Below are 22,824 nucleotides of genomic sequence, written 5' to 3'. Positions count from 1 at the left end.
CGTTCTGGCGCCAAAGGAATCCTCTGCTTCTGTCGTCCAAAGATACCGGCATGCTGCCGGTTGCTGCCTTGCCCTCGAGCGCCCTCGGCAGCGAATATTTGCTCCCCTCAGCGGTCAACATGAAAATAGCTAAGCGGATACCGTCGTCACGAAAAACACGAGGCAAACTTTTCAGTCGCGTCCACTCACATCCATTCACACACTTATCTTCACATCCGCTCAGTCACACTCGCAACCACTCACTCACAGACGTGAGTGTGAATGCCACCCGCACGGGCGCCGAAACGTCAACGGTTTTTCTTTTTCTCACTACTTTTGGCGAGTTATGTTTCTTGCCAATCGCTGGTTTTCCCTCTCCAGACCGGATTCCGTCGAAACTTGGATGTAAGACGGGTGTTTCAGCGAAGCTTGCCTGTAGTATTTAAATTAGGCTTTCGGATGTATAAAGGTTACTCTGAGCAATCAACAGTACCAGCGGTGGAGGATGTCGGAAAACGAGTGAATTGTCTTTAGCTGGTAAGCTGGTGACGAAATACTAACAGTGAACATTTCAAGCCATTAGACACAGTTAAGCCCCAGGTTGAAATTCGAGATCTGTAGCTGACCTTTATTAATAGTCGTACCAATTTTCAGAACCTCGAAAGCGCGATTCTATTCTTCTCTGCAGTAAACGAATTTAGCCCGCTCGTCTGGGCGGTGCACGCGTCCCGCGATACCTGCCCTAACCGGGACCGCTGCTGCCCCCCCCCCCCCCCCCCCCGCCCCCTTCTTCCGCCCTTGGCATGTGTGCCGTGGAGTGACGTTTTCTTTTTGGTGTGTCGGCACCAGAATCCTGTTTCCGAATTTTAGAACTGATATGGCTGTCGTCTACGTCTGCTGCAAATCTACTTACAAACCGGCGCCTACCTGTAATAGCTCCAAGTTAACCGGTAAGAGTTTAGCTAACGAGCCTGATTTTCCTATTCCCGGGCACCAACACGAAGTCGGTACGTTAACTCTACGACCATCATATCGCACGCCTGAAAACGTTACCTTTAATTGCTGGTGACGGCAGCGAATAAACTGTGGCCACTCTCAGTAGATGATAGTCGCGGATTCCGAAGTCGGGCGTCAAGGCAGGGTTTGCTAACATGCCTGAGCCTGGCCGCATCGCGCAGTCATAATACGGCAGTGTTATGAACGCCGCCACGTGGAGTGTGTCGTGGCGCTGGGGGTGCCCTTCTCGTGCAGACCGACCGCGGCAGCGTGCTGTATGGCGTTGGAGTGGGCTGTTTTTGAAACGCGTAGAAGAAAACTACGTGTAGGCTTGCTCGAATTTCGCGCCGAATATTCGAAAATTATTCACAAAGTTGTAATAAGGGAGTAATTACTCATCAGCATCCACCCAATCGCAGCCATGCAGCTACAAAGGAAAACTATACAGCTTCCACAAAAACTTCGTAGTTGAAGAAAAATTCGTCCCGGTCCGGGGTTCGAACCCGGGACCACCGCCTCACCGGGGAGGTTTCTCTACCAACTACTGGGGGGCGACTAGGATATGGTAGGGTGAGAGCAAAATGATCAACTCGAAGTGGGAACGGTGTTGGTTCAGTGTTTAGGGCAATCCCCCAAGGTGAACTATTCGAAAAATTGGAAACATATTCGATTCGTTTCGAATAATTTTGAAAATTCACTATTTGATACGTTCAGCGAATCGAATAGGAGGATATTCGATTCGCTATTCGAAAGTATATTAGCACACCCCCAGACGTTACCATGGCCACCATGTCATAGTAGTGCGTGCTGGCGAGGTGGTTCGTGCCCATGGAGCGTGCTCTCACCCGCGATCAGCATTATCGTCTAGGGCTTGTGAGGTGCTCGTGAGGTAACAAAGCTGTTAAATGTTTCGCATCGTTCGTGCTGTAGTTCGCTTCCTAAATAACATTCTGAGCAAAAAACAAACACGCACACCTGTTTGTCACGCGGGGTGCAACTGCAGCGCATAGTGGGAACGTATTTATTTGCTCGCGCGTGTGCAGATCCATTTTAGTAAGTAATAAACGGAGAGGCGCGGTGTACGTGGCGATCAGCGCAGCCACGCGCCGAGCAGTACGCTGCAGCCTGGGGCGCTACACAATGCCGCGCACGGTGCGATTGTCACGTCTTTTCTTGTTTTGTCCCGCCGGAGGCCGTGACGTCAACCCGTCGCGTCTGACGCCGCTCGGCGGAAGTTCCGCTGCAACACTGGAGGCTCCTTTGTTGCGGCAGTTGCGGTCTCCGCTGGTGGGCCAGACGCAGTTCTCCTGGCGGCGCAAGACACGCCGGCGTCCCTCTACGCGGCTCGTGCATGTTTGTCGACAGGCGTGCACTGTTTGTCTCGGAGATGGCGCCCAGTGCGGCCATGTAATGGCGCCCAGTGCGGCCATGTAATGGCGCCCAGTGCGGCCATGTAATGGCGCCCAGTGCGGCCAAACAATGCCGCCGGGCGCCGCTGCAACCTGCCCAGTGCGATATACTGCGCTCCCGCGTGAGACGGAGCGGCCCGTCCCGTACAAGCGCACTTCGCTGCTCCCCGCGCGCTTTTAGTGCGCTAACTAATTTCGCTTTTGTCTGTGATTTGACCCGAAATAAAACATCGCCTCAAGTGGGTCTTGAACCCGCGGCGAAACGAACAAATCACCTTCACTGGCCACTGCACTAGACCACTATGTCATCGCCGCAGCCGAACATCCCGCGTGTTTAAATGCCAGTCTCTCGCGCTGTGCTTCGGATGTCGTCGAAGTGAAAACCGAAGTGCTAACGCACCTAATTCGCATATGACCTATCGCCGCGCTAAATCGTCCGTCATTTTTTTTTTGGTGCCGCCGTCGGTCTCCGCTCCCGTACTCGGGCGTTCCCGCCTCACTCATATGGTCCGAGAGGCGGTCGTGCTTAGCTGCTGTCTGCCCGCTCAGGCACAGCGGTCGCCGAGTATTTTTTGCTCGCGTCGAGCGCAGGAGCACGGCGTAAACTTAAACTTTTCGTTGAAACGGTGCGGGCGAAGCGGGATCGTTGCCTTGGCTCGGTTTTGTGCGAAAGCATGCGAAGGTAAGTAGTCAACGGCAGCCAGTCTGCCCTGGTAGTCAGTTTCGGCTATAGTTTCGGCCAGAGTGCTGCTTAAATTTGCAGCCTTCTTTTTGCGGAAGGATCTGCACTTAATGTTCTGTTTTACGCCGACAGCTGTCAAGGGGTCATTTTTTTAGGTAAATGGCGTTGGTAGTAGGTATCTGGGTGGGCGCTGTCGGTGGTACGCGGTCACGTGATCAGAATAGGCGCCGCCCTGGCACAGCTATCGTCGCTGTTGCCATTCGCCCCTGCGCGAATAGCGAGTTGTCGACGTGCTCTTCTGCCGTGTGCGTTGCCCGCTGTAAACCTCCGCCTACCGCATCTGTCGCCTCAGCTGTGCGGATTCCGGCTGAAGCGACTGCCGCAGCGTAGACGTGCTGCCGAGCGCAACGCCGCCACTAAAGCACCCAGCGCCAGTTGTTCGACGCTTATCTCGGCGGCGGCGTATACGTGCTGCTTTGCGTTGCTTGCAGAGCGGCTGGTTCACCTCCGCCGTGGAGTACGCGCGGACGATAGCAGCGCTTTCCACAGGAGCCGGGAATGTTTCTAGATACGCGGATGCATGCTCGTCAGAGAGTCGCTTCAGAAACGAACCGAACGCTATCGTGTAAAGGGCGCTGGAGTCCGGGCTCCTGCAGAACATCGGGTGTAAGTGTAGCGGAACCGCTTGTACAGAGGCTCAATATGCCTGCTTACTGCACACGGTTCCACATCAGTGGACTTGGATGCCACAACCGTGTCTGGTTATTTCTGACGCCGAAAGTGTCGACAAAGTGGTCGGTCTGCTGCAAGCTTCTTTTATATTTCTCAGTTCGTCTAACACTCGTGTTGCACCATGGAGTTCGTTGTCAAGATACGCAAATTACGAGTACGGCACAGTCCGAGAGCTTTCTTCGCAGGGCTCAGGATTTTGCTCGCAAGGAGGACTGTGTTCAGACGTAATAAAATATCTTCTCGCCGGTCAGCCCCGTACAATATTGTTTTTTTTTTTTTTACTGACCTTGCACACACTTGTGACGTCCCACCTTTTGCTGGGGTATCGCTTTGTTTTCCGTAAACGTTCCGGCTTCCAACGGAGCACTATGCGTATTGCTCAAAGGCCGGTTTAGAGGGACACTTGAGGACATATCGCAGTTGGCCGGTACCGATAGATGAACCACGGTTCTCATGAGGCTACATTCACTGAAAAAAGAAAAAAAGATACAGGTATCATCGCAACCGGGTTTCTCGCAAGCAAATTGCGGTGGCATCACGACAGTTCTTTTTTGCGTTCATCCCAGAGGCGAAGCTACTTCGCCATTCACTCCCGAACAGTGATCACAGAGTTCTTTTCGATGTAGACGTCACGAGTCTGAATCGCGTGGCGGGAAGTTCCATTTTTGAATGCGATTTCCCCAACAAGAAATGCGCCTTTCGCTGCCGAACGCGCGTCGAAGTAGCCAAAAAGATCCGTACCATCGGTTTTTACTGGGGAAAAAAAAAGGAGTTGTCCGTATACCTTGTGCAGCGTTCGACTAGGCTGTGGCGAAAGCAAGACTGCAACATTTGTTCAGCACAGCAGTTCAGGTGTCGCAGATGTCATATGGAGAGTTTTATCGTGCGAAATTTATCGCTGTCTGATGCATGATTTAGTATGATTTGTTTGTTCTACACACATCACTTACCCTATTCGCTCCATTGAATCGGTGTTGTCGAAGGTGACCAAGGTAAAAGGCGTGAACATTCGTTGACTTGCCGCCCCACATCTTGACTTCCGTATATAAACATTCGCATGGATGACTTCGACAGAAGTTTTTTCTAAAAGACATAGCGCGACCGTGTTTTGCCGCAGGTGGCAGTGTATACATATTTTTGCACCGAAGATTACCAGCTCATGCACGCAGCTACAGGAGACGCCGAGTCAAGGCGACGCATCGGGCTTGTCATTTTCCTTGCCGCGAGAGGTCATGACGCCCTGCGCTCAGAAACCGTTACTCTGCTCTGCGAACGAAATGTCACTCATCACATTTCCGCTAACGGATCACCGCAACGATTTTCTCCACATCAGTGCGCATATTGCTTTGAACGTTGACATCTGTACACAAGCAGCGGTTTAAATCGTAGCGCATGGGCGCGGCGGTTAGTGGCACCACTAACATTAACCACCACTAGTTGTGGCTAAATGTTGGTGGTGCCACCTGTTTTGCTACCTGTGAAGCACCTTCTTGCCGCGCCGTATTTGCGTGCGTGCTGAGAGGTGTTGAGCCTAGTGCCGTACTTTAACCGGAGAAGCGTCCTGTAACTCGCTTATTATTTACCGCGCTTCCGTGGTGTAAGCATTGTCATACGCACAACGTCGACTTTTGTTGCTCTGCTACATTTTCGTGTGAGACACGTTTAGTTTTTTTTTTTTTTTCTTGCGCTCATATCGTCCTAGATCCATTTCTTCCTCTTGAAGACATGGGCGCGGGCAGGGCATGTAATGTAAAGGCAAAATAACCGCTGGTCGTTGAAGGTAACGAACTGGATTCCAAGAGGAGGCAAGCGTAGCAAGTCAGGTGGGCGGTTGAGATTAGGAAGTTTGCGGGGATAGGGTGGCCGCGCAACTATCACGGGACAAGTTTAATTGGAGATTCAACATTATGTACAGCGCGAAAAACTAAGACAGGGGAAGAAACACGCAAACAAACAAGCGCGTGTTTCTTCCCCTGTCTTAGTTTTTCGCGCTGTACATAATGTTGAACCTTCACCAACTCGCCCAGTTTTCTGTTCTACTTAATTGGAGAGATGTGGGAGAGGCCATTGCTTTGCAGTGGGCGTATTTATAAGCTGATGAGGATAAATACTAGGCCACAGTAAGGCTTGGCAGTAATCCGCCCGGAACTGCATGTCGGTACTCGTCGCCAGGCGATGCCAAATAGTTTTCTTGGCCCATTCGAAGTCCTCAACTCTTCGAAAACCTTTCTTTCCACCAGACAGCCGGACGTAGGTTGGAGTAAGAATAATTTTATTGTTGGTACCATTGGGGAGGTTATAGAAAATAATGAAGCAGTTTTGGCTTCGCAGTATTCGCGTGATGTTGGAGTAATAAGCAATCATAGCGAACAGTCTGGTCCCGCTGTGGTGACCGTCGTGGACTTGCAAGCCGTACTGCGCACGCGCAAAGCTGTCGCCGACACTTCCGCGTATGCGCAATGGTGCTCAGTTCAAACCGGACTTCCGGTTTGCTCTAACAATTCTTCCTTGTTCGATAGCTGTCTAACGGGGTTTCTTTTTTCAGCTGTATTTACTTTCGCCTCTTCCCCTTTTTTGGCCGCGGCATTGGCGTGGTGTTCGCCTGCGAGTTGCGCAGTTGCCCGCGGCTGGCAGGGCGATTGAAACGGCATCCGCGCTTTATCGGTAGGCCGGCCTCTTCCTACCGATAAGCTCATTCCGGAGACGGCCTGGCGAGTTTATCGTGGCTGCTCGGGCTGCCGACGATTAGGTGGCTGGACGGCGGCACGCTGTTATACTACGAGCGCTACGTGCTGGGGAGGCTCTCCGTGTGCCATTCATGTTGCTCGATAGTGGCATTGTTCTCGTCGCACTTATCGTATCACTCGCTCTGCACTCTCCCTGTGCGGCTAGCCGCCCGCTGCACGGCCGATGTTTATCCATTTCGGCTACATCGGAAGTGATGCTTGTGACACATCGGTCCCTTGAGTGGGCTGCGCTGCCTGCTGGCAACCTTTGTTGCCGTTGGCCGCCTTTTTCCGCGTGCCGTGTCCGGCTACTAAGGAAGGGGCCCCTAGGTGAGCCCGAGTGGCAGTATTCGTCCTGGGCCCACACGCAGGGTCGTGGCGGCGGCGAGAAAACTGGGTTCGGAAAGCGCGCCAAGCTTCGCGCACTTTGTGACAGCACGGCGCCCGCGTGCTGGTCACACGGCCGCGGACCCTTCACTCGTGCCAACAGCTTCCTGTGGATGGCCTGCGGCCTCATCCATGGCGCTGTGCGGTCCGTGCGAGGCGACGTGTCGGCGACCGCTCTGTTCCCTGCGCTTTCGCCGTCATAATCTTTTTTGCGAAAAGTATACCGCCTGCGCGCCACGTTCCCGCGAGGCGGCAGCCATTCTGTGCAGTCCCCGGGAGGCCTTCGCCTTGCGTCCGCAGCTGAGCGCCGGATGATCCCAGCGGTAGTTGCACAAGGCCCGTCGCGTGTTGCGGCGTACGCTACCAGAATCATTCATGAGGTCGTGCTATGCGACGCTCGATACTGAGAGATGCCGCGAGTCTCTTTCGCAGCTTTTTGCTCGCCGTATACCTTTGCAGTGTTTGGACGAAGGAAGCTGGGCTAACGGGCACAGTCGGTGCCTGCAGGCCTTCATCGTGGCCGCTCCGCTTACCAAACTATTAGCCTCTTTTGCGTGGTCGTGCTCGCCGTCGATTAGGATATACTGTGAGGCGTTATTTCAGACCCGTGAGGAAGACCACGGAATGCAGTCCCTTGCGAGGAGAGACAATGCTCTCGCTTCGAACGAAAAACGGGATGCGATGGCGCGCGCGAGGCCTTCGCCATCAAAATGGACGCTTGGTGTGACATTTATCAAAAAAAAAAAAAAAGTGCGAGGACGGAGCAAGGAAGCGCACAGATAGGGCGCAGGTTTCTGTCTGTTGGTCTCGGTCATCGGAAGCCTCGTTGAGCGAGCCTGTACTCTGGGACAGCGGCACTGAAGCTGTGAGGGAGCAGCTTCCATGCACTGGTGCGCTGTCCTCACGAGCCATCGAGACAGTCAAAAGAGCTACTACTGGGGCTAGTTGGAAATACATACTCGAATACATACATCTTCAGAGATTAAACAGTTGTTAGAAAGCGCTTCGTCCTGTGTGTTCGTCCCTTTTCCGTGTTTTTATAGCGCTCACCAATTCCTTCAAGCAGCGAGACAGGTCTTGAAAAAGACGGCTGGCGCTCTACTGCAGTGCCGCCGATCGAATTTTGCTGCAAGAGCGCGGACGATCTCCGGGGTCAGTGTTTAACTTGCACGCTGTTGTGCGTTCCTCTTAGTGCTTAGGCTTAGTTGGTAGTATCTCTCGGCTATTCATTCTTACTATCTTTATTTCGTCCTACCTGTATCGTTCCCGCTGTCCCTTTTAATCTACGCCGGCCGAAAAACAAGCGACCGGCAGCCACCGTTCATCTTCCTTTCGTTTGGTTATTTGTTTGTCAGTAGACAGCCACCATCGGCCCGGCTTCCACTTAGAGGTACTCGCCGATGTGGTCGCACAACGACAGCGCTCCGCTTTGTTGCTGCGTCCGGCGAGTCACTCAAGCGGCTTGTCCGATCCCCCCGGGGCAGAGGGTCAGTCTTGAGCAACACGTTATCAGCTTGTGGCGAAGACCAAGCGCTGGACTCCCCGCGGATCCCGTCCACGTTTCTGGCCGCTGCTCGCGTTTGCGACTTTTGCACTGTTGCGATGTGTTCAATATTGAGCGGCGCGCTCACAGAGGGATCCCACACATTGTGTTGGTTGACACGCGGCGCTGAAGGATCTCGCCAGATGGCCACGCAACTCGGCGTTTGGCTTTTCTTCGGAAAGCGTCTGGTGCTGGTAATGCGTTGCAGAGTACTTCCTCTCCGCTTCAGGGATTTGCCGTCGAGCCGTTTACGTAATCTCCGGATTCGGGTCCTTTCCGTCTAGTAGAAGGCCTTTGAACCACATTGGCGCTCGGATCAACGAGCAGCTTGTTATTCTTGCAGCCAGTCTCCTGGAACGTTGCCACAAATGCGTACTTGCTGTAATGCGTTTGGAACACAGGGAACAGGCCTGTGTCGAAATTTTTTTTTCTTGCTTCTTATATGGGTCGGCGGCGGTCAAAGCCTTTTTTTTTTGTGTTTAAAAGTAGAACTGGCTGTGTTCCATCATTTTGCTTTTGTGACAGTCTTATCAACACAGAGGAGGAAAATTCGATGGCAGAGATGGTTTGTACACGGTAGCCGGATACAGACGCGCGCCACTGCCGGCCGTCTACTAACGTTTGGGCGTCGAGGTTAGAACACCGAGCTTGAGGCTGGCACAGACCGTCAATTCAGTGTCGTCGTGGAATTTGTGCGAATCCGCTTGAATCTGGAATAAACGGGCGTCCGACCGAGGTGGGCCCGTTTTCTCCCCCTGGCGCGCTCGTTCGTCCCGTGGCATTCGTTCAATCCAGTGCGTGCCAGAGCCGCTGAAATGGTTTTTGTACTTACGGTGTTCCATGAACTTTCGAATCCGGGTTGAACGTGGTGTCGTATTGCAAGCACATCTGGGTCACCTTCGCCCCCTAGTGGCGTTATGGTCTGCGCGGCAGTGAAGCCCCCCTCATTTCCGCAAGGCGTCACTGGCTTGATCTCGAAGACCAGTTGCGCGCAGGCGCTTGCCAAGCCTCGGCGAGTGACGAGGGCCGGAACTCCCTCGCCCCCGTCGGCTGATGGAGCCACCTCGTCCGTATCACTTTTGTCGTAGCCGTCGTGGGCCCCGGGGAACGCGAGCGGAGCAGCGCGTGGCCCGCTGCCAACAGGCGACGGCTGTCATGTGCCCTCCTCGCGTTGCTCAAGTGAGTGCGCGACATCAGTCACCAGCGCCCGCGCGGCGGCGCACAAGCAGCTGTCGCGCGCCCTTATCTCCTCCTCACTGGGCGCAGCGCTTCTCTGATCTGCGCGGCTTCCTTAATAAGCTACGCTTTCATTCCCCGAGCTGTATCTTATCCCGGCAGCAGACACTCGTGTCCCTTGCTTCTTCTGGCTGCTGCGACTGTCCTTATCCTGTCCTGAAAAAAAAAAAGAAAGAAAAAGGAGGGGAGGGGGGAGGAGGACACGTTCGAAACGATTCCGGAAGTTGACCTGCCTGCTAACTTGCATGTTCATCCATTGAAAAGTTATTAGTTCCGGTCTCTTCGCCATGTCCGTATACGAGGATCTGCAGCGCACTGTTGCAGACGTTATCTTCAGTGGATGGACTAAGTAGCGTGACACATTTCGTAGACTTCGAAGCGAAGAACACGCGCGCGCGCGCTTGTACGACGGGCTGCATTCCTGGTGTGCCACAACTGTCCAGCGGCACAGTGAATAGCTCTGCGCACAGGGATTGATGAGAGCCAAGACGTGTGTTCCACGGTGCCCTGCCCACAAATGCAGTTGCCTGGCTGCGGTGAAAGTCTCGTACGCTGAGGTTTCGTGTCGCGAGATGCCACTGAAACGGAAAGCGGAGGAGTTGGAGCATTATGTCTTGTCCCCAAAACGGGTAATGAGCTTATAGTCCGCGTTGCCGTCCGAACGGAGTGGAATATTTTGTTTCAATGAAATTTTGAGGTTATGAACCACTGAGATAAAATGAACTAGGTTTTACTAACTTCACATTCTACCAGATGATTTCACAATCTGCACTTGTAATTTCCAGATTTTTTTTTCTTTTGTTCGGATGACTGCGTTAACCTTTATGGTCTGGTACCTTCTTGTTGACTTACTTCGTTTTTTTTTTTTTTTAAATATTCCGACTGCTACTATGCTTGCTATCATGAACGACTGCTACTATGCTTGTTTGTTGTTTCCTTTTTTTTTTTTTGTACTGCCATGGATCCTGAAGTTAATACTTGCTATTCTGCCTACTATTAGTTCTCAAACATTTATTGTCGAGTTCTCTTTGGCCTGTTTCTAATTTGGCTTCTATTATTTTGAACTTCCTATTGTATTGATTGCCCATCCGCTACGGTCTCGTATTGAGACTAGCAGTATTGTAAATAAAATAATGATGATAGTGATTTTTTATGGCGCAAGGGCATCTGCGGAAATGGCACCGCAGATGCCCTTGTGCCATGGGTAATGCCCTGTGCCCTTGCGTCGTGGGCGCAAGGTGTTTTCGTGGACTTTTTTTGTCGTTTCTTTTGAAATCAGTGGGCCGGTACCTCGGGTGTTCAGTTGCATTTGCCTGCTTATGGCCACTGCTCGTCCATACGAGGCATAATTCTGTTTAAGACCGTCTAAAACGTCTTCGCACCACTCCGTGTTGCATAGTGGTTAGGCTAAAGAAAGACAGAAGAGGGTGGAATGTGACCCATATCGGACAACGTCGGCCTGCGCTGGCGGGTCGTCAATAGCAGTCGCCGTTTCGAACTCCCCGGCCCGAAGGCTCGCACGCCGCATGCACAGCTGAGGGATATTCTAGGCTGGTCCCCTCAGCTCATGCCTTATTATTACTGCCATCGCTGTCCCGTGTAGGGTGTCAATGTGCCGCGTTCATCAAACCATCGGCCACGCACTGGCTTGACGTAGCCTTGTGCTGAGAAGGGACTTCCCGCTTTGTAACTGATGCTTTGGTTGGCGATGCCATTAGGGCATTCTTCGGGCTAGCGCCGAGTGGTGAACCGTAGAAACGTTAAAAGAACAAAAAAAATGGCTCTGGTTTAGCTCTGGTTGAACCTGGAGCGACGCGATAGCTATAGCTGGCCGAGTGGAACTCGCTGAGTCGAATTGCAAAGTCAGTCTTTCGCCGCTGCGTTTCGCCGGGCGTTCCTTTCTTCATCTTCGTCCCTGGACGTGGATTCAGTTACTGCGTGATTTCCTTTCCTGAAATTCATTTTCTTGATTACGGCCCTACTGTGTTTCCTCTTTCACCCTCCCTTCCTCTACAAACGGTGTCCACCGAGATATGCGAGACAGTTACTGCGTAATTTCCTTTCCTCAAAACCAATTTTCATTTCCTTCACTACGGCCCCTCTTTCTTTCTTCTTTCACTCCCACTTCCTCCTTTCCTGTACGGTGCGGTTCGGGTGTCCACCGAGGTGCGACCACGGCCCAGGTGCAGCCACGGCGAAAGTGCGACCATGCTGAAGAGGCGAAGCGGCTAGCGTAGTGTAGCTATCGCTACAAAAATTGGAGGGGCCACTTAAGCTCCGCGTGGTGCTGTAGCGTTAATGCCTTAATGTCCAAATATGCGGAACTGGTCATTCTAGACTTTGCATTCGTAGATACCAGGGAGCACTCATTCCACTCCTGGCGCAGTGGTGCTGTTTGTGCGACCCAGGCTGCTCTTCGCGGGCAATCATTAATTTCTCACCTGCCCCTGTGGTCAGTTTGCTCACACTCCGGTGGGCAGGTCGTGATGACGCCACAAGGTCACGTGACCTGGCTGTCCGTCCCACTTAGGGTGCTTCTCTCTCAGCGCCGACGCCGGATTTTCTCCAGAACCTTGACGCTGTGGCGTTAAAACTCTCAGGACGGTTACGAGAGTGTACTGCGAATGTTCAAGCGTTAGGTATGGTGTGAGGGCAAAGAATTTTTTTTATATTATTCTTGCCTAAACAACTGGGCTGCTTCCATTGCTAGAGCGCATGTACTGCAACGCATGTCGTCCTCTTCGGAGGAGGATTCTGGCCAAAGACGGCGCTTTCAGCGACGCGACAAGCACCATTCTTACGCAAAAGAAGCCCCCAAGCGTTGCGAGGGATTCAAGGAAACGCAGAAAAGGCTCGAGAAAGAGGACAGGCTGGGAAGTTACATAAGGCCATGGAACAGCTTTTCCATCCGTGCGGTGATGAGATTAATATGCTGCTCCGCTTCTTCATAAAGACCGCCGGCACTGCCGTTGAGTTTACGAGGCAGGCTGAATAATTGATCTTAGCTCGGCCTCGACGCTTTTATGTAACGCTACCCTGGGCGCGTTCCCTGTGATAATGCGCGAGGTGGGCCCGTATTCCCAGTTTCCGCCATTTCCGGCCACACCTGATTGGTCGAAGCGCCGGAGGCAGACGTCAGTTCAGCTGCAACTGTGAGCGGCGGCAGGATGTCACTTTGCTGCAGCACTGCCCTCAGAAGGTGCTTCGCCGCCGCGGTGGCTCAGCGGTTATGGTGCTCGGCTGCTGACCCAAAAGACGCGGGTTCGATCCCGGCCGCGGCGGGTAGAATTTCTTTGGAGGAGAAATTCTAGAGGCCCGTGTACTGTGCGATGTCAGTGCACGTTAAAGAACCCCAGGTGGTCGAAATTTTCGGAGCCCTCCACTACGGCGTCTCTCATAGTCTGAGTCGCTTTGGGACGTTAAACCCCATAAACCAAACCAGAAGGTGCTTCAGGGCCCCTTTAAAAGAACACTGAGGAGGAAATGAAGTTGGCTTGTATCGATAGAATACCAGCTCCCAAACACAGAAGCACCACTCTTTCTGAAAACAAAGCCCTTGTAAGGTAGAAAAGAGCAAGAACTAAAATACACGTATCGCCACCAGAGACAAGCGTGACGGTAAAATAGGAGAAAAGGGACCACAGATCTCTGAGGCTGACAAAGGTGCATGAAGGTTGCGTGTTTGATCGATACTGAAGTATATAAGTTTTGTTTTGAAACCATCAGAGAACTTTTATCACACTAAGTCAAAGACCTGAAATTGACGGCGCAGCAGAGACGGCTAGCTGAGTTTCGGTATGTTTTGGGGTGCTTCGCGGCTATGCGTCCTGCGTGCCCGCATGGTTTCGTTATGCGCCTCGATTTACAAGAGCGGAGAAGCAGAGGACCTTCAAGTGCCTCTCTTAAGTGCTCCTCGGACGAAGTTCGTGCAACGGCACTCAACTGCGACAATGAAAAATAGCTTTGTTTAGCCAATGTTCAACGCGCCTCCAAGTTAGCAAACGCACCGCTCGGCGTGTTCGCTTCGTCAACGTACCGAGGCACTGGTCTGCATAACCAGCCCTACGAGGACTAACGAGGACAACCCTCGTAGGGCATAACCAGCCCTGCGAGGCGCTGGATGACTAGGAAAACCGGAGGGAGGGGCGTCCTGCGCACTGGCCCCCCGCTGTTCCCCTGTGCCCCTAACCGGTAGCGTTGCCCTATTCTAAAGTCGTCGCGTTGAATGAACAGCGACAGACATGACTCGCGAATGACAAGGCCAGCCCATGCGCGAGCCAAAAGTCGTTCTTTGACTTTGGATTGGGAGAACGTTGCCGATCAGCTGCGTTGCACGACGTAAGGAGTACAGGATGGGGACAAAGAACCTGTCGTTCAGGCAGAGCGGGTGATAGCGTGACGTGTGGTTGGACTGCGTTACAGTACTTCAGCGTCGCCCAATAGTGTCGTATTTAATGGTTATTATAAATCAGTGCGAACTAATTGCAGAAAACGGGAAGAATCTGCTGATTTGAAGGTATATGAAAGGCTCGCAGTAGTCTCTTCTGTAAAGCAGAGCTGCTGTGCAGTAACCGAAAATTCCCTCAATCAGGTCCCTAACGTTCCTATTTCAGGCTCTTTTTTTTCCTGTAGCCGCTTGAAAACTAGGGCAGCTTGGAAAAGAGTGAGACAATGCGGTTCTTAGATTGTTCCCTAAAAAAAAAAAAAGGGGGAGGAGGGAATTCCCCGAACGGAACGTGGCTGAGCTAAAGCCAATGGATGGTGCGGGAAGCCTGGCACAGCAAGCGCCTAAAGTGACACTGATGACAAGTCCTTACGGCTATTGTTCTCTATAAGAATTCATTTTCTGGCTCTTTCCGGGCATATATTGACTACTGTAGGACAGCAGAGGACGCATTTATGAATGAAAAAATTGCATTTGAGAATTTTCTCCGCCACTAGATTCAAACTAGTCATCTGTCGACCGAAAAAGACTGGATGCCACCGTTTTGAATTGAATGGCGGTTTAGCCTGGCCTCTGGGATTCGTGACCCAAAATCGGTATCGACGCACGCAGTTTACTTGAGAAATCAACCGGTGATGGCGACACCTGTATTTCTTCTTGGTCTCTTTTACCTTATAAAAACTTCGTTTTCGATGAGAGTGGTCTCTTTGTGATTAGAACGGGTACCCCTTCGATGCAGGCGATTCAGTTTGGCCTCAGCGACGCTTTAACGTAAAAAAATAATAAAAAAGCGCTGCCAGCTTCTACAGGTGCTTGATATTGAGCAGGAAAAATGTCTGGTAATGAGAGCCAATCAGCAGGCTAGCTTAAATGCGAGAGACCGGCCTTTCAATCCTCCAGCGGGAGCTGGAAACGTTTAAGCGTGCGACAGGCAATGATCCCCCTCCGACTGGCATGCGCGGGTCATTGCGGGGGGTGTTGAATGCGCTGTCGCGCATCATGAAATTTCCTGAAATAGGAGCGCGTCTGTGTGGCGTCAACCTCACTGACATTCATGGCCTGCGCGCCAGCGGAGATCTCCAACCAAGACGTGACGGGCCGCTCAGCAGGTCGGCCCGCATTGCGGTAACGCTGCTGCGCACGATGTAGTGGCAGTTGTGCGCCAGGCCACAGGGCAGCGATACGAAATGAGCCGTCGTAAAAACGTGAAAGCTCGGTTGCTGGGCGTTTTGGGGGCTCTGGTTAATCAGTTCCGTTCTTTTGCCTTTATTCTCAGAAAAGCATGCTGGCCCGGCGCGCACCGACAGGAGAGGCTTGTGTGTGCTGTTTACGGAGACGCGTTTCCCCTCCTTTCGTGGCCTCTGCAGTGGAGGTGCGTTGAGAGCAGAATTGATCTGGTAGCGTGCTCGCGTTTTCTTTTTGAAACATAATCCGACGCCGGGACAATGTGGGCGACGAGTGCTTCAGGGCCGTGCATCCCGACCCGCGTGTTGCAGGAGGCGCAGCAATGCCGCTCTCCGACTCGAACTGCTTGCGAACCGTCGCGATCCGGTTGCTTGTCACGGTGCTTCAGAGGCTGCCGCTGTAAGAAGCATTTCGACAGGTTTTCTTTCGCCTGGTGCAGGAGGCCGCAGCAGCGCTGTTTCTGGCCTCGTACCGCCTTACGTCACTGGCACAGTGTGCGTGGCGTTCTTTCGTATCAAAAGAGGCGGGAGATGCGGCGCCGCGGTTGAATGACTGCACGCTGTCGGCATCCGCTGGCAAGGCAGCGCAAAAACAGACGCTCGCCGTGGGTCTTGCACTTAAAATGGCCGGCCAAGGCGAGTCCGAAATCCGGTCCAGAGGCCCTTGGGCCGAGTGGGAGGTTGAGCAAACATGGCGGTAGGCGTCGAGATCCGAGCGATGCTTGCGCTGCACGATAATCGCGTGTGCAGCAGCGCTGGCTTGTTGCGTCGTGCGTGAACGCTTCAAGATCTGCGGGCGTTATCGCTTGTGCCCGTTGTCACCGTAGCGGGGCTTGACCTGCGGCCACTGCGGGCCGTGTGCGCTGTTTTTTTCCGCGCGCTCAGGCGAACGTGGTTCGCGACGCTGCACCATTCTCGTGGGCCGCGGTAGTGGACCGGTATCTGTAGGCAATTGACTGAAATTGGGGTTAGGGGTTAGGTTGGTGTGGGAGTAGTGGTCGGCATTCCTTGCTCCAGGAGTCCGTTGGCCTCGGCTGCGGCTCTGGCTTTTGCTGTACCAGCGTGAGCTGACGCTGCATGTCCGAGTCGGCTAGAAAGCCCTTCCTCTGATCAGATGTATTTTAGGCATGATGGATCCAGACCTGCATCCCCATGCTGTGCGGTATAACCGTAGCGGTGTCCCCTCACCGGGCACATTCGCTGTTGTATCGTGTGGGCCATATCTTTCGGTGTAGTGCTCTCTTAGGGTACGTGTTGGTTTGCGTCCAAGTGTTGGGTGAGGCGCCCAACAGTTATGGCTTGCTCTCGGCTTAGGCCGTCACGTGGAACTTCCTATGCCTCTCCCTACACGCCTGGATTGTTTCTTTGTATGTCTCTGGTGTTGTGAAGGGCTCTACCGCTGTCGCCCCCCGGCTAGTGAAACCTCGGACGGCGGCCTGTACTCTGTACACTCTAAACTGGAAGGAGTAAACAGGGATTAAGCTGTCCTTTAGTGCACTCCCATTTATAAGGAATGCGTTAGAGGTCAGCTTATTCCCTTTTTACTCGTATTTGTGTATAGTGTTGCCCTCTACCCCAGCGTCGGGGGCCCAAATGATAGTGTAGCCGCCGCGGTCATGGCGCTCGGCTGCTGATCGATGGAGGCGAAATTCTAGAGGCCCGTGTACTGTGCGATGTCAGTGCACGTTAAAGAACCCCAGGTGGTCGAAGTTTCCGGAGCCCTTCACTACGGCGTCCCTCATAGCCTGACTCTCTTTGGGACATTAAACCCCCATAAACCAAACGATCATGTGTTACCTATATGGGTCTGCTCCTTCCGGCCGGCCGGCCAGGAACTTCGTTTGCTATGAGGCTAACCCTATTGTTTTGGAAGGCTCGACAGGCGACTTGTGAGCCTGAGACTCCATTAACTGTTTTGTCTCTTGTTGGATTCCGAGATTACTATAGGACTATCGCTGCCTCTTCTGCCGTCCGGATACAACATTTGTTCCGTATGTTGGCTTGCCCGGTGAGCCGGTGTCCGCGGCTGCGGTCGCCTCTTTCACCTTGTTCCTCGATGCGTCGATGTACATCACGAAACGTTTTCTTTCGAGGTGTTTGTCGGGAGTTTTGGCTCTGGCATTACTTCTGCCCTCGTGGTTGGCCGGGTTCATATTCCTGTACAGCGGTCTAACCACGAAGCTGTCTCTGATTTCTGGTGCGATGTTTGTGGTTTGATCGCTATTTTTAGGGTTTTTGGAAACATGATTTAAACTTCTTACCGTTGTCGTGGACGGGATCGGATCAGGGACGGTGCGGCCAGAGACGGAATAGCGAGAGCCGGGAGGTGCTGCAGAAGACTGTACAATTTATTTTACATATCTACAGCAGTTAAGCTCCGCACGTGAGAGCACGTGGGAAAAGACGATAAGTAAGCACTGAGTGGTACGCTACTCTCACACACGCAGTCTGGCTGCTTGAATACATTCACAAATCCCGAGATCCCTAGCCGGGGTTATTCAAGATGACTTGGGGAGCCGCCAACCGCAGGAGGCGGCACCGTTGCCCTTTCGCAGTGGTTTCGGTGGCAATGACCCGCACTTCGATGACTATGTAGATCCTGTCACCGTCTCCCAGCTTTACCGGTGGTGGTGGAGAGAAATTCAGTGTCATGACAAGCTGGCCCCTGGTGGGATCGGTCCTTTTAGAAGTACCGCGTCCTGCAAGGCCACCAACTTCGAGCCCCGGCGCTTCGTGGAGATGGGAGGGGGTTGCAGCCGTCACTGGAAGGAAGAGGGAGGGCTGGTTTCCAGCAGAGTCACAGGGTAAGTTATCCAGCGACTCTAGTTTCCACATAGGTCGGAGCACTTTGCCCGTGGGAAAGCTGACAACTTCCGCCGCCGTTCCGCAGGGGGAGAAGGCTTCTTCCCCCAAAGACCAAGTCAGCCCCACGGAACGCAGCGTCCCCCTCGCCAGGGCTGCTGGTCGGCGAGCCCTTTCTCCCGGGAACCAAAGGAAGACCCTTCCACTGTTGACGCCGTCGCGACGCTGCAATAATATATCGGTGGAGTAGCGGGGCGGTCGAAATTGCGGTATTTTCGGGGCGATCGTTTTCGTCGTGCTCAATTTTCGTCCATCGTAATCTAGAAACTGCATATTGTGAGCCACATATGGGTCAGGAAAAAGTGGATGTCAGGAAAGAAATCCCCGCGTAACAGCATCTCGAACAGCGGGCGGCCCGCGTGCTCTCCTGCGGCGTATTTTCGTTTTCGTGGCCTGGGACGGTTCTCTGCGCTTACTTTACTGTCCTGCTGTGGCTGGTCTGAAAGCAGGCTTCGAACGCCATCGGATGTGGCCTCCGCTCTTTGCTTCGCTTGGGCTGACGCGGTTTCTGCGACGCGCCTGCTCATTTTTTTTTTGCTTTTTTGTTTTCCATCTATTTCTGTCGACTTCTGTCTGCACGTGGCAGTGGTAGTGGCGCAGTTTCTGCGGACAAAGGGAGATAAAAATGTAGCCGTTAAATGCATTCCTTCATAACAAAAACGGATTGGCGCAGCCAGCAGTGGGGCCGTAGCGCAATGACCTTTTTTCATACACGTGTACTGGTAGGTACACGATGCGTGGCCCATAGATTTCACGTGCCTCAACGAAGAGCTCCATCGCTTAGATCGCGCCACCGCTTGGTGCCTCTTACGGATGGCCTTGGTCCCTTTGCGAACCGCGTTGTCGTCGTTTGTAGCTGGTCATGAAAGGCCTGCCGCTCACGCAACGGCCTTCGCTGCTCTTACGCATGCCGCTCTTGGGCCTTATGTACGCGAGCAGGCGAGGGGGGTTGTTGCTTTTACAGTCGCATACAACTCAAGAACTAAGCGCCAAATAGCCGATGGCGTCGACCTATTCTCCCCCTTGACAGATTCCCTTGGGCCTGGTAGTGTGAAATCGCAGTGGATGGCAGATGAATGGGGAATAACCACGGCTTAATCGAATTAACCGCGGCGTCTCGAAAGTCGGTCGATGCAATCGGCTGGAGGGCCTCCTTTGAAGGGCATCTGCCGCTTCGTTCTTGAGTTGTATTCGACTGTAGTAGAAACTCTGTTGCAGTTGTGTTGTTGTTGTGCCCTTGGTGACTGCCATATGGGACTGGCATGAAGGACTGACCACACAAGCAAGAATTCAAAGCCTGATACTACCAGGCAGAGTGGTTCGTCAAGCGACACAGTTGCGGCTTTATCTTTCCTACGAAGGGGCAGAAAAAACAAGGGAAAGACTGGCACCCCAGCTAGTAAAGCTGACCGTTGAGACGCGTTCGCTACATCCTAGAGCACTTGCTGGCACCTTTCATTTGCCTCTGCTGCTGAGCGGAGACAAGCGCCGCCTCCGCTTCTTGGCCTTCAGTGGTGGCTTTTACTTGTGAAGAGAGGCTGAGTGTGCGTTTCAACGCAGGGCCGTGCGCGGCGGCCAGAGCCTCGATGCTGTCGCTGCGGCAGCCCGATTACCTGTCCCCGCTGTGCGGCGGCGGCCCCGAGCGAAAGGTGCGCAGCGCCTCGGAGGGGGGCCACGACTGGGCGCCCATGAGCGGCGCGCCGCCCGTTGAGGCGCCGCCGGCCGACGCCTGGTTCCGGCCGCCCGACTACTCGTCCTTCTACCCGCGCTTCCCCTTCCCGTTGGCGTACGGGGCCCCGCCGGCCTCGCTGCTGGCCGGCAGGCGGCCCTATCCGACGGAGCCGCCGCTGCCGCCGCCGCCGCCGGCGTTTCCGGCCCGGCGCCGGTCGCCGCCCAGCCCGCCGTACCGGCTGCCCAGCGGCAAGGAGGGCAGCCTCAAGCACCGCATCCTCCAGCCGCCGGCCAGCATCAACATCGTCGAGCCGCCGGCCTCGCTGCTGGCCGGCGCGCCGCTGTCGGCGCCTCCCGTGCGCAGCCGGGCACCCGAGGGACCCCAGCTGGCCGTGCCTGCGAGCAGCAGCAGCCAGGCGCCCGGTGCCCTGCACTACCCGGCCTACTTCGTCAAGGGCTCCATCATCCAGCTCGGCAGCGGCTTGCTCAAGAAGGTCGAAGACCTGCGCACCGAGGATTTCGTAAGCAGTGCCAACCTGAGTCGCGACCTGCGCATCGACTCGAGCCGTGTATTGCGTGTGGCCGAGGCTCCCTCCAAAGGCGATGGCGTCGCTCTGCTCAGCTTTTCCGTCGGCCAGAACCAAGTTCAGGTACGCACACTCCTCATGAGGACTACCTCACAAAAATTATCCAGCTCCTAGCAAATTTCTCCTTTTTGCTAAGGGCATCAGTTACTGCCAGCACATGGCTTCAGCTACATGGCGATGGAGAAGCTGGTGACCATTGCTTGCAAATGCAGACAGACTACTGCTTGACAGTTTAACAGTGGCGGCCTGAAGCCCTCTAGTACCACTGCATGACGCCATCTTTCTGGTATGCAGGTAACAGTGGAGGCACCGGTGGAACATCCTTTCTTTGTCTTCAATCGGGGCTGGTCATCGTGCAACCCCGAGCGCTCACTGCAGCGCTACCAGCTTCAGTGCCATCGGCTGGCGGTCGGTGACGTCTGCATCTCGCTGACGCACCGGGCCCGCCGGACAGGGCTGCCCCCTCGACCCCCTCCTGCGGCCCCAGGGGCAGACCCGATGAACCCACTGAGCATCCGCGAGCCGGCCCCTCGCAAGCGGCGCTGGTCTGCCCCAGACCAGGTGGCCCCTGTGTCGGAGAGGACCACGTGATGCTCTCCTGTAGTGCTGTGATGACTTTGGGTTTTTTTCCTTGTGGCCTCCCTGCCGCATTCCTCTCCAGGACCAGTGGCCTCTTCCAGCTGGGAGCTGCACATCCAACCACCGTGTGACTTAGCTGTCTACTTACAGATTTGGGTATGCAATGGCCAGCTGAGGACTCCCCGGTTATTGAGAACTGTGATGTCGGGCTCCCCAAGCTCACCGAAGCGTTATATATATACCCAAATAGGCCTTTAGACTGCCTGTCACCATGTGCTAGTCTCCAAGGCACAAATTGCGCTCTCGGAGACCCAAAGAACTCTCGGTTCCATAGCAGAGCCATATGTACACAAGATCTCTCAATCTGGGTAGAAAGACCTCCCAAAGAATATTTTTCCACGTGAACAAGCTCTATTTTTAGAGCTAACTGTCCCAGGAAATGTAACTGAAGGCCAGTTAAAAGGGAATTCTTGACAAGTTGTCTAAATCTAAGTCACCCAGAGAGCTTACAGCTCCCATCAATATTTGCAGATGCAAAATGAGAACGATCTCACTGCCTGGAGCCAGGCTCAAGGCAACTCCGAATTCAGATACTGAGGCTCTCTTGGAAGTAAGCAGCAGACTCCTTGCTGTCTGTAGAGACCATGCTGGCCATGGGTGTTGTGTTTTGGCGATCTCCAGCAATGTTTGCTACTTGTTTTTTGTTTGTTGTTTAATACCTCCGTAATTGTTTGTGCTCCCTCACCAAACATGTTTGTTACTGCATTCGTTATATTGCCATTGTCTGTTTGGGTGCCTCTCCTTGCTCAGCCAGACACGCCATTCTGTAATGGGCAAAAGTCGTCAGCTCAAGCCCTTTCTGTCTTTGTGGCTGCTTATGTGAAGCCCATATTAGTGATGCCAAAAGGAAAGGACTTATGGCAAGTCCAAGTGTTCATATTAAACGCTTACACAGGGTCCTTGTTGACTGAAGCCAATTGAAATGCTAGTGAAACCTGCCCCTGCAAAAATCTTGTTGAATGTAGGCCATAGCTCATGTGGGCACAGTCCTGTTTATAGTGCCGGCAAAAGTCCAGTGCCTTCTTGCTGCTAGAGAAGCCCAGAGCACTGTCTGTTGCTTCCAAAAAAATTGCCACCATGCAGTGCATTCGGAGTAACCTGTACAAGGTGTGTTGTGTACTTCCTATAAGGGCAGGGGCTGTCCCTTCGGACAGGTGTGGGTTTCAGGGGCCGGTTTTACTGCACTCTCCAATGGGCAAGTGCGAATTTCCTACCGATGTGTTGCCCACACTGTTTGTAATGGCTGTTCTGTCCAATAAGGGCACCACCAAAGTTTTGAGACTCCTTCACTTGATCTCTTAACACCACCGGTCAACACGAAGTGGTAGAAGTGCGACACTAAAACTTTTTTCTTTTCTCATTGTTCTCTCAAGGACAAGTGTTCTATACCAGTGCACATACTATAACTGTCAGTGTTGCTGGCTTACGTACCAAGATTAAACCAGTGTTTGTTTCTTTCTGATCCACGTTTCTTTTCACTGTGGGCCTGAAAGGCCTCTGGCTTGCAGCATAGCTAATGAACTGACCTGAAGGGCAGCCTTCAGGGTTATTTTCAGCTGAAAGAATTTGTGCTGTAATTAGCTGCTCGTGCCTTTGTAAAGGCGAACAAAAAGGAGATAATTTAATTTTCAATTTCCAGGTTGTCACGGTGTTTAAAGTAGCAGATGCACGAAATTTTTTGTTGCATTTATTTTTTCTTGGAATTATTCAGATGACATTGGCAAACATGGATTTCCACGTGGAATTG

At 53.2% G+C, this 22,824-nt stretch overlaps 1 protein-coding gene across 1 annotated transcript in view; it reads left to right on the top strand.

Annotated features, from left to right (window-relative positions):
* Positions 1–22,539, top strand: part of Atx-1 (Ataxin 1) — a 49,789-nt gene extending 27,250 nt beyond the window's left edge. The window contains exons 2-3 of the mRNA XM_089580172.1: positions 19,741–20,501; positions 20,733–22,539. Coding sequence (XP_089436298.1) covers positions 19,741–20,501; positions 20,733–21,029 — 1,058 coding nt within the window. The 3' untranslated portion in view covers positions 21,030–22,539. The remainder of the gene's footprint in view (positions 1–19,740; positions 20,502–20,732) is intronic.
* The last annotated feature ends 285 nt before the right edge of the window (positions 22,540–22,824 follow it).

Source organism: Amblyomma mixtum, chromosome 3 (assembly GCF_055824585.1).
Source record: "Amblyomma mixtum isolate Tamu chromosome 3, ASM5582458v1, whole genome shotgun sequence".
Taxonomy (NCBI): Eukaryota; Metazoa; Arthropoda; class Arachnida; order Ixodida; family Ixodidae; genus Amblyomma; species Amblyomma mixtum.
Note: the sequence above shows the minus strand (reverse complement) of the source record. Positions and strands in the feature narration are given on the sequence as shown.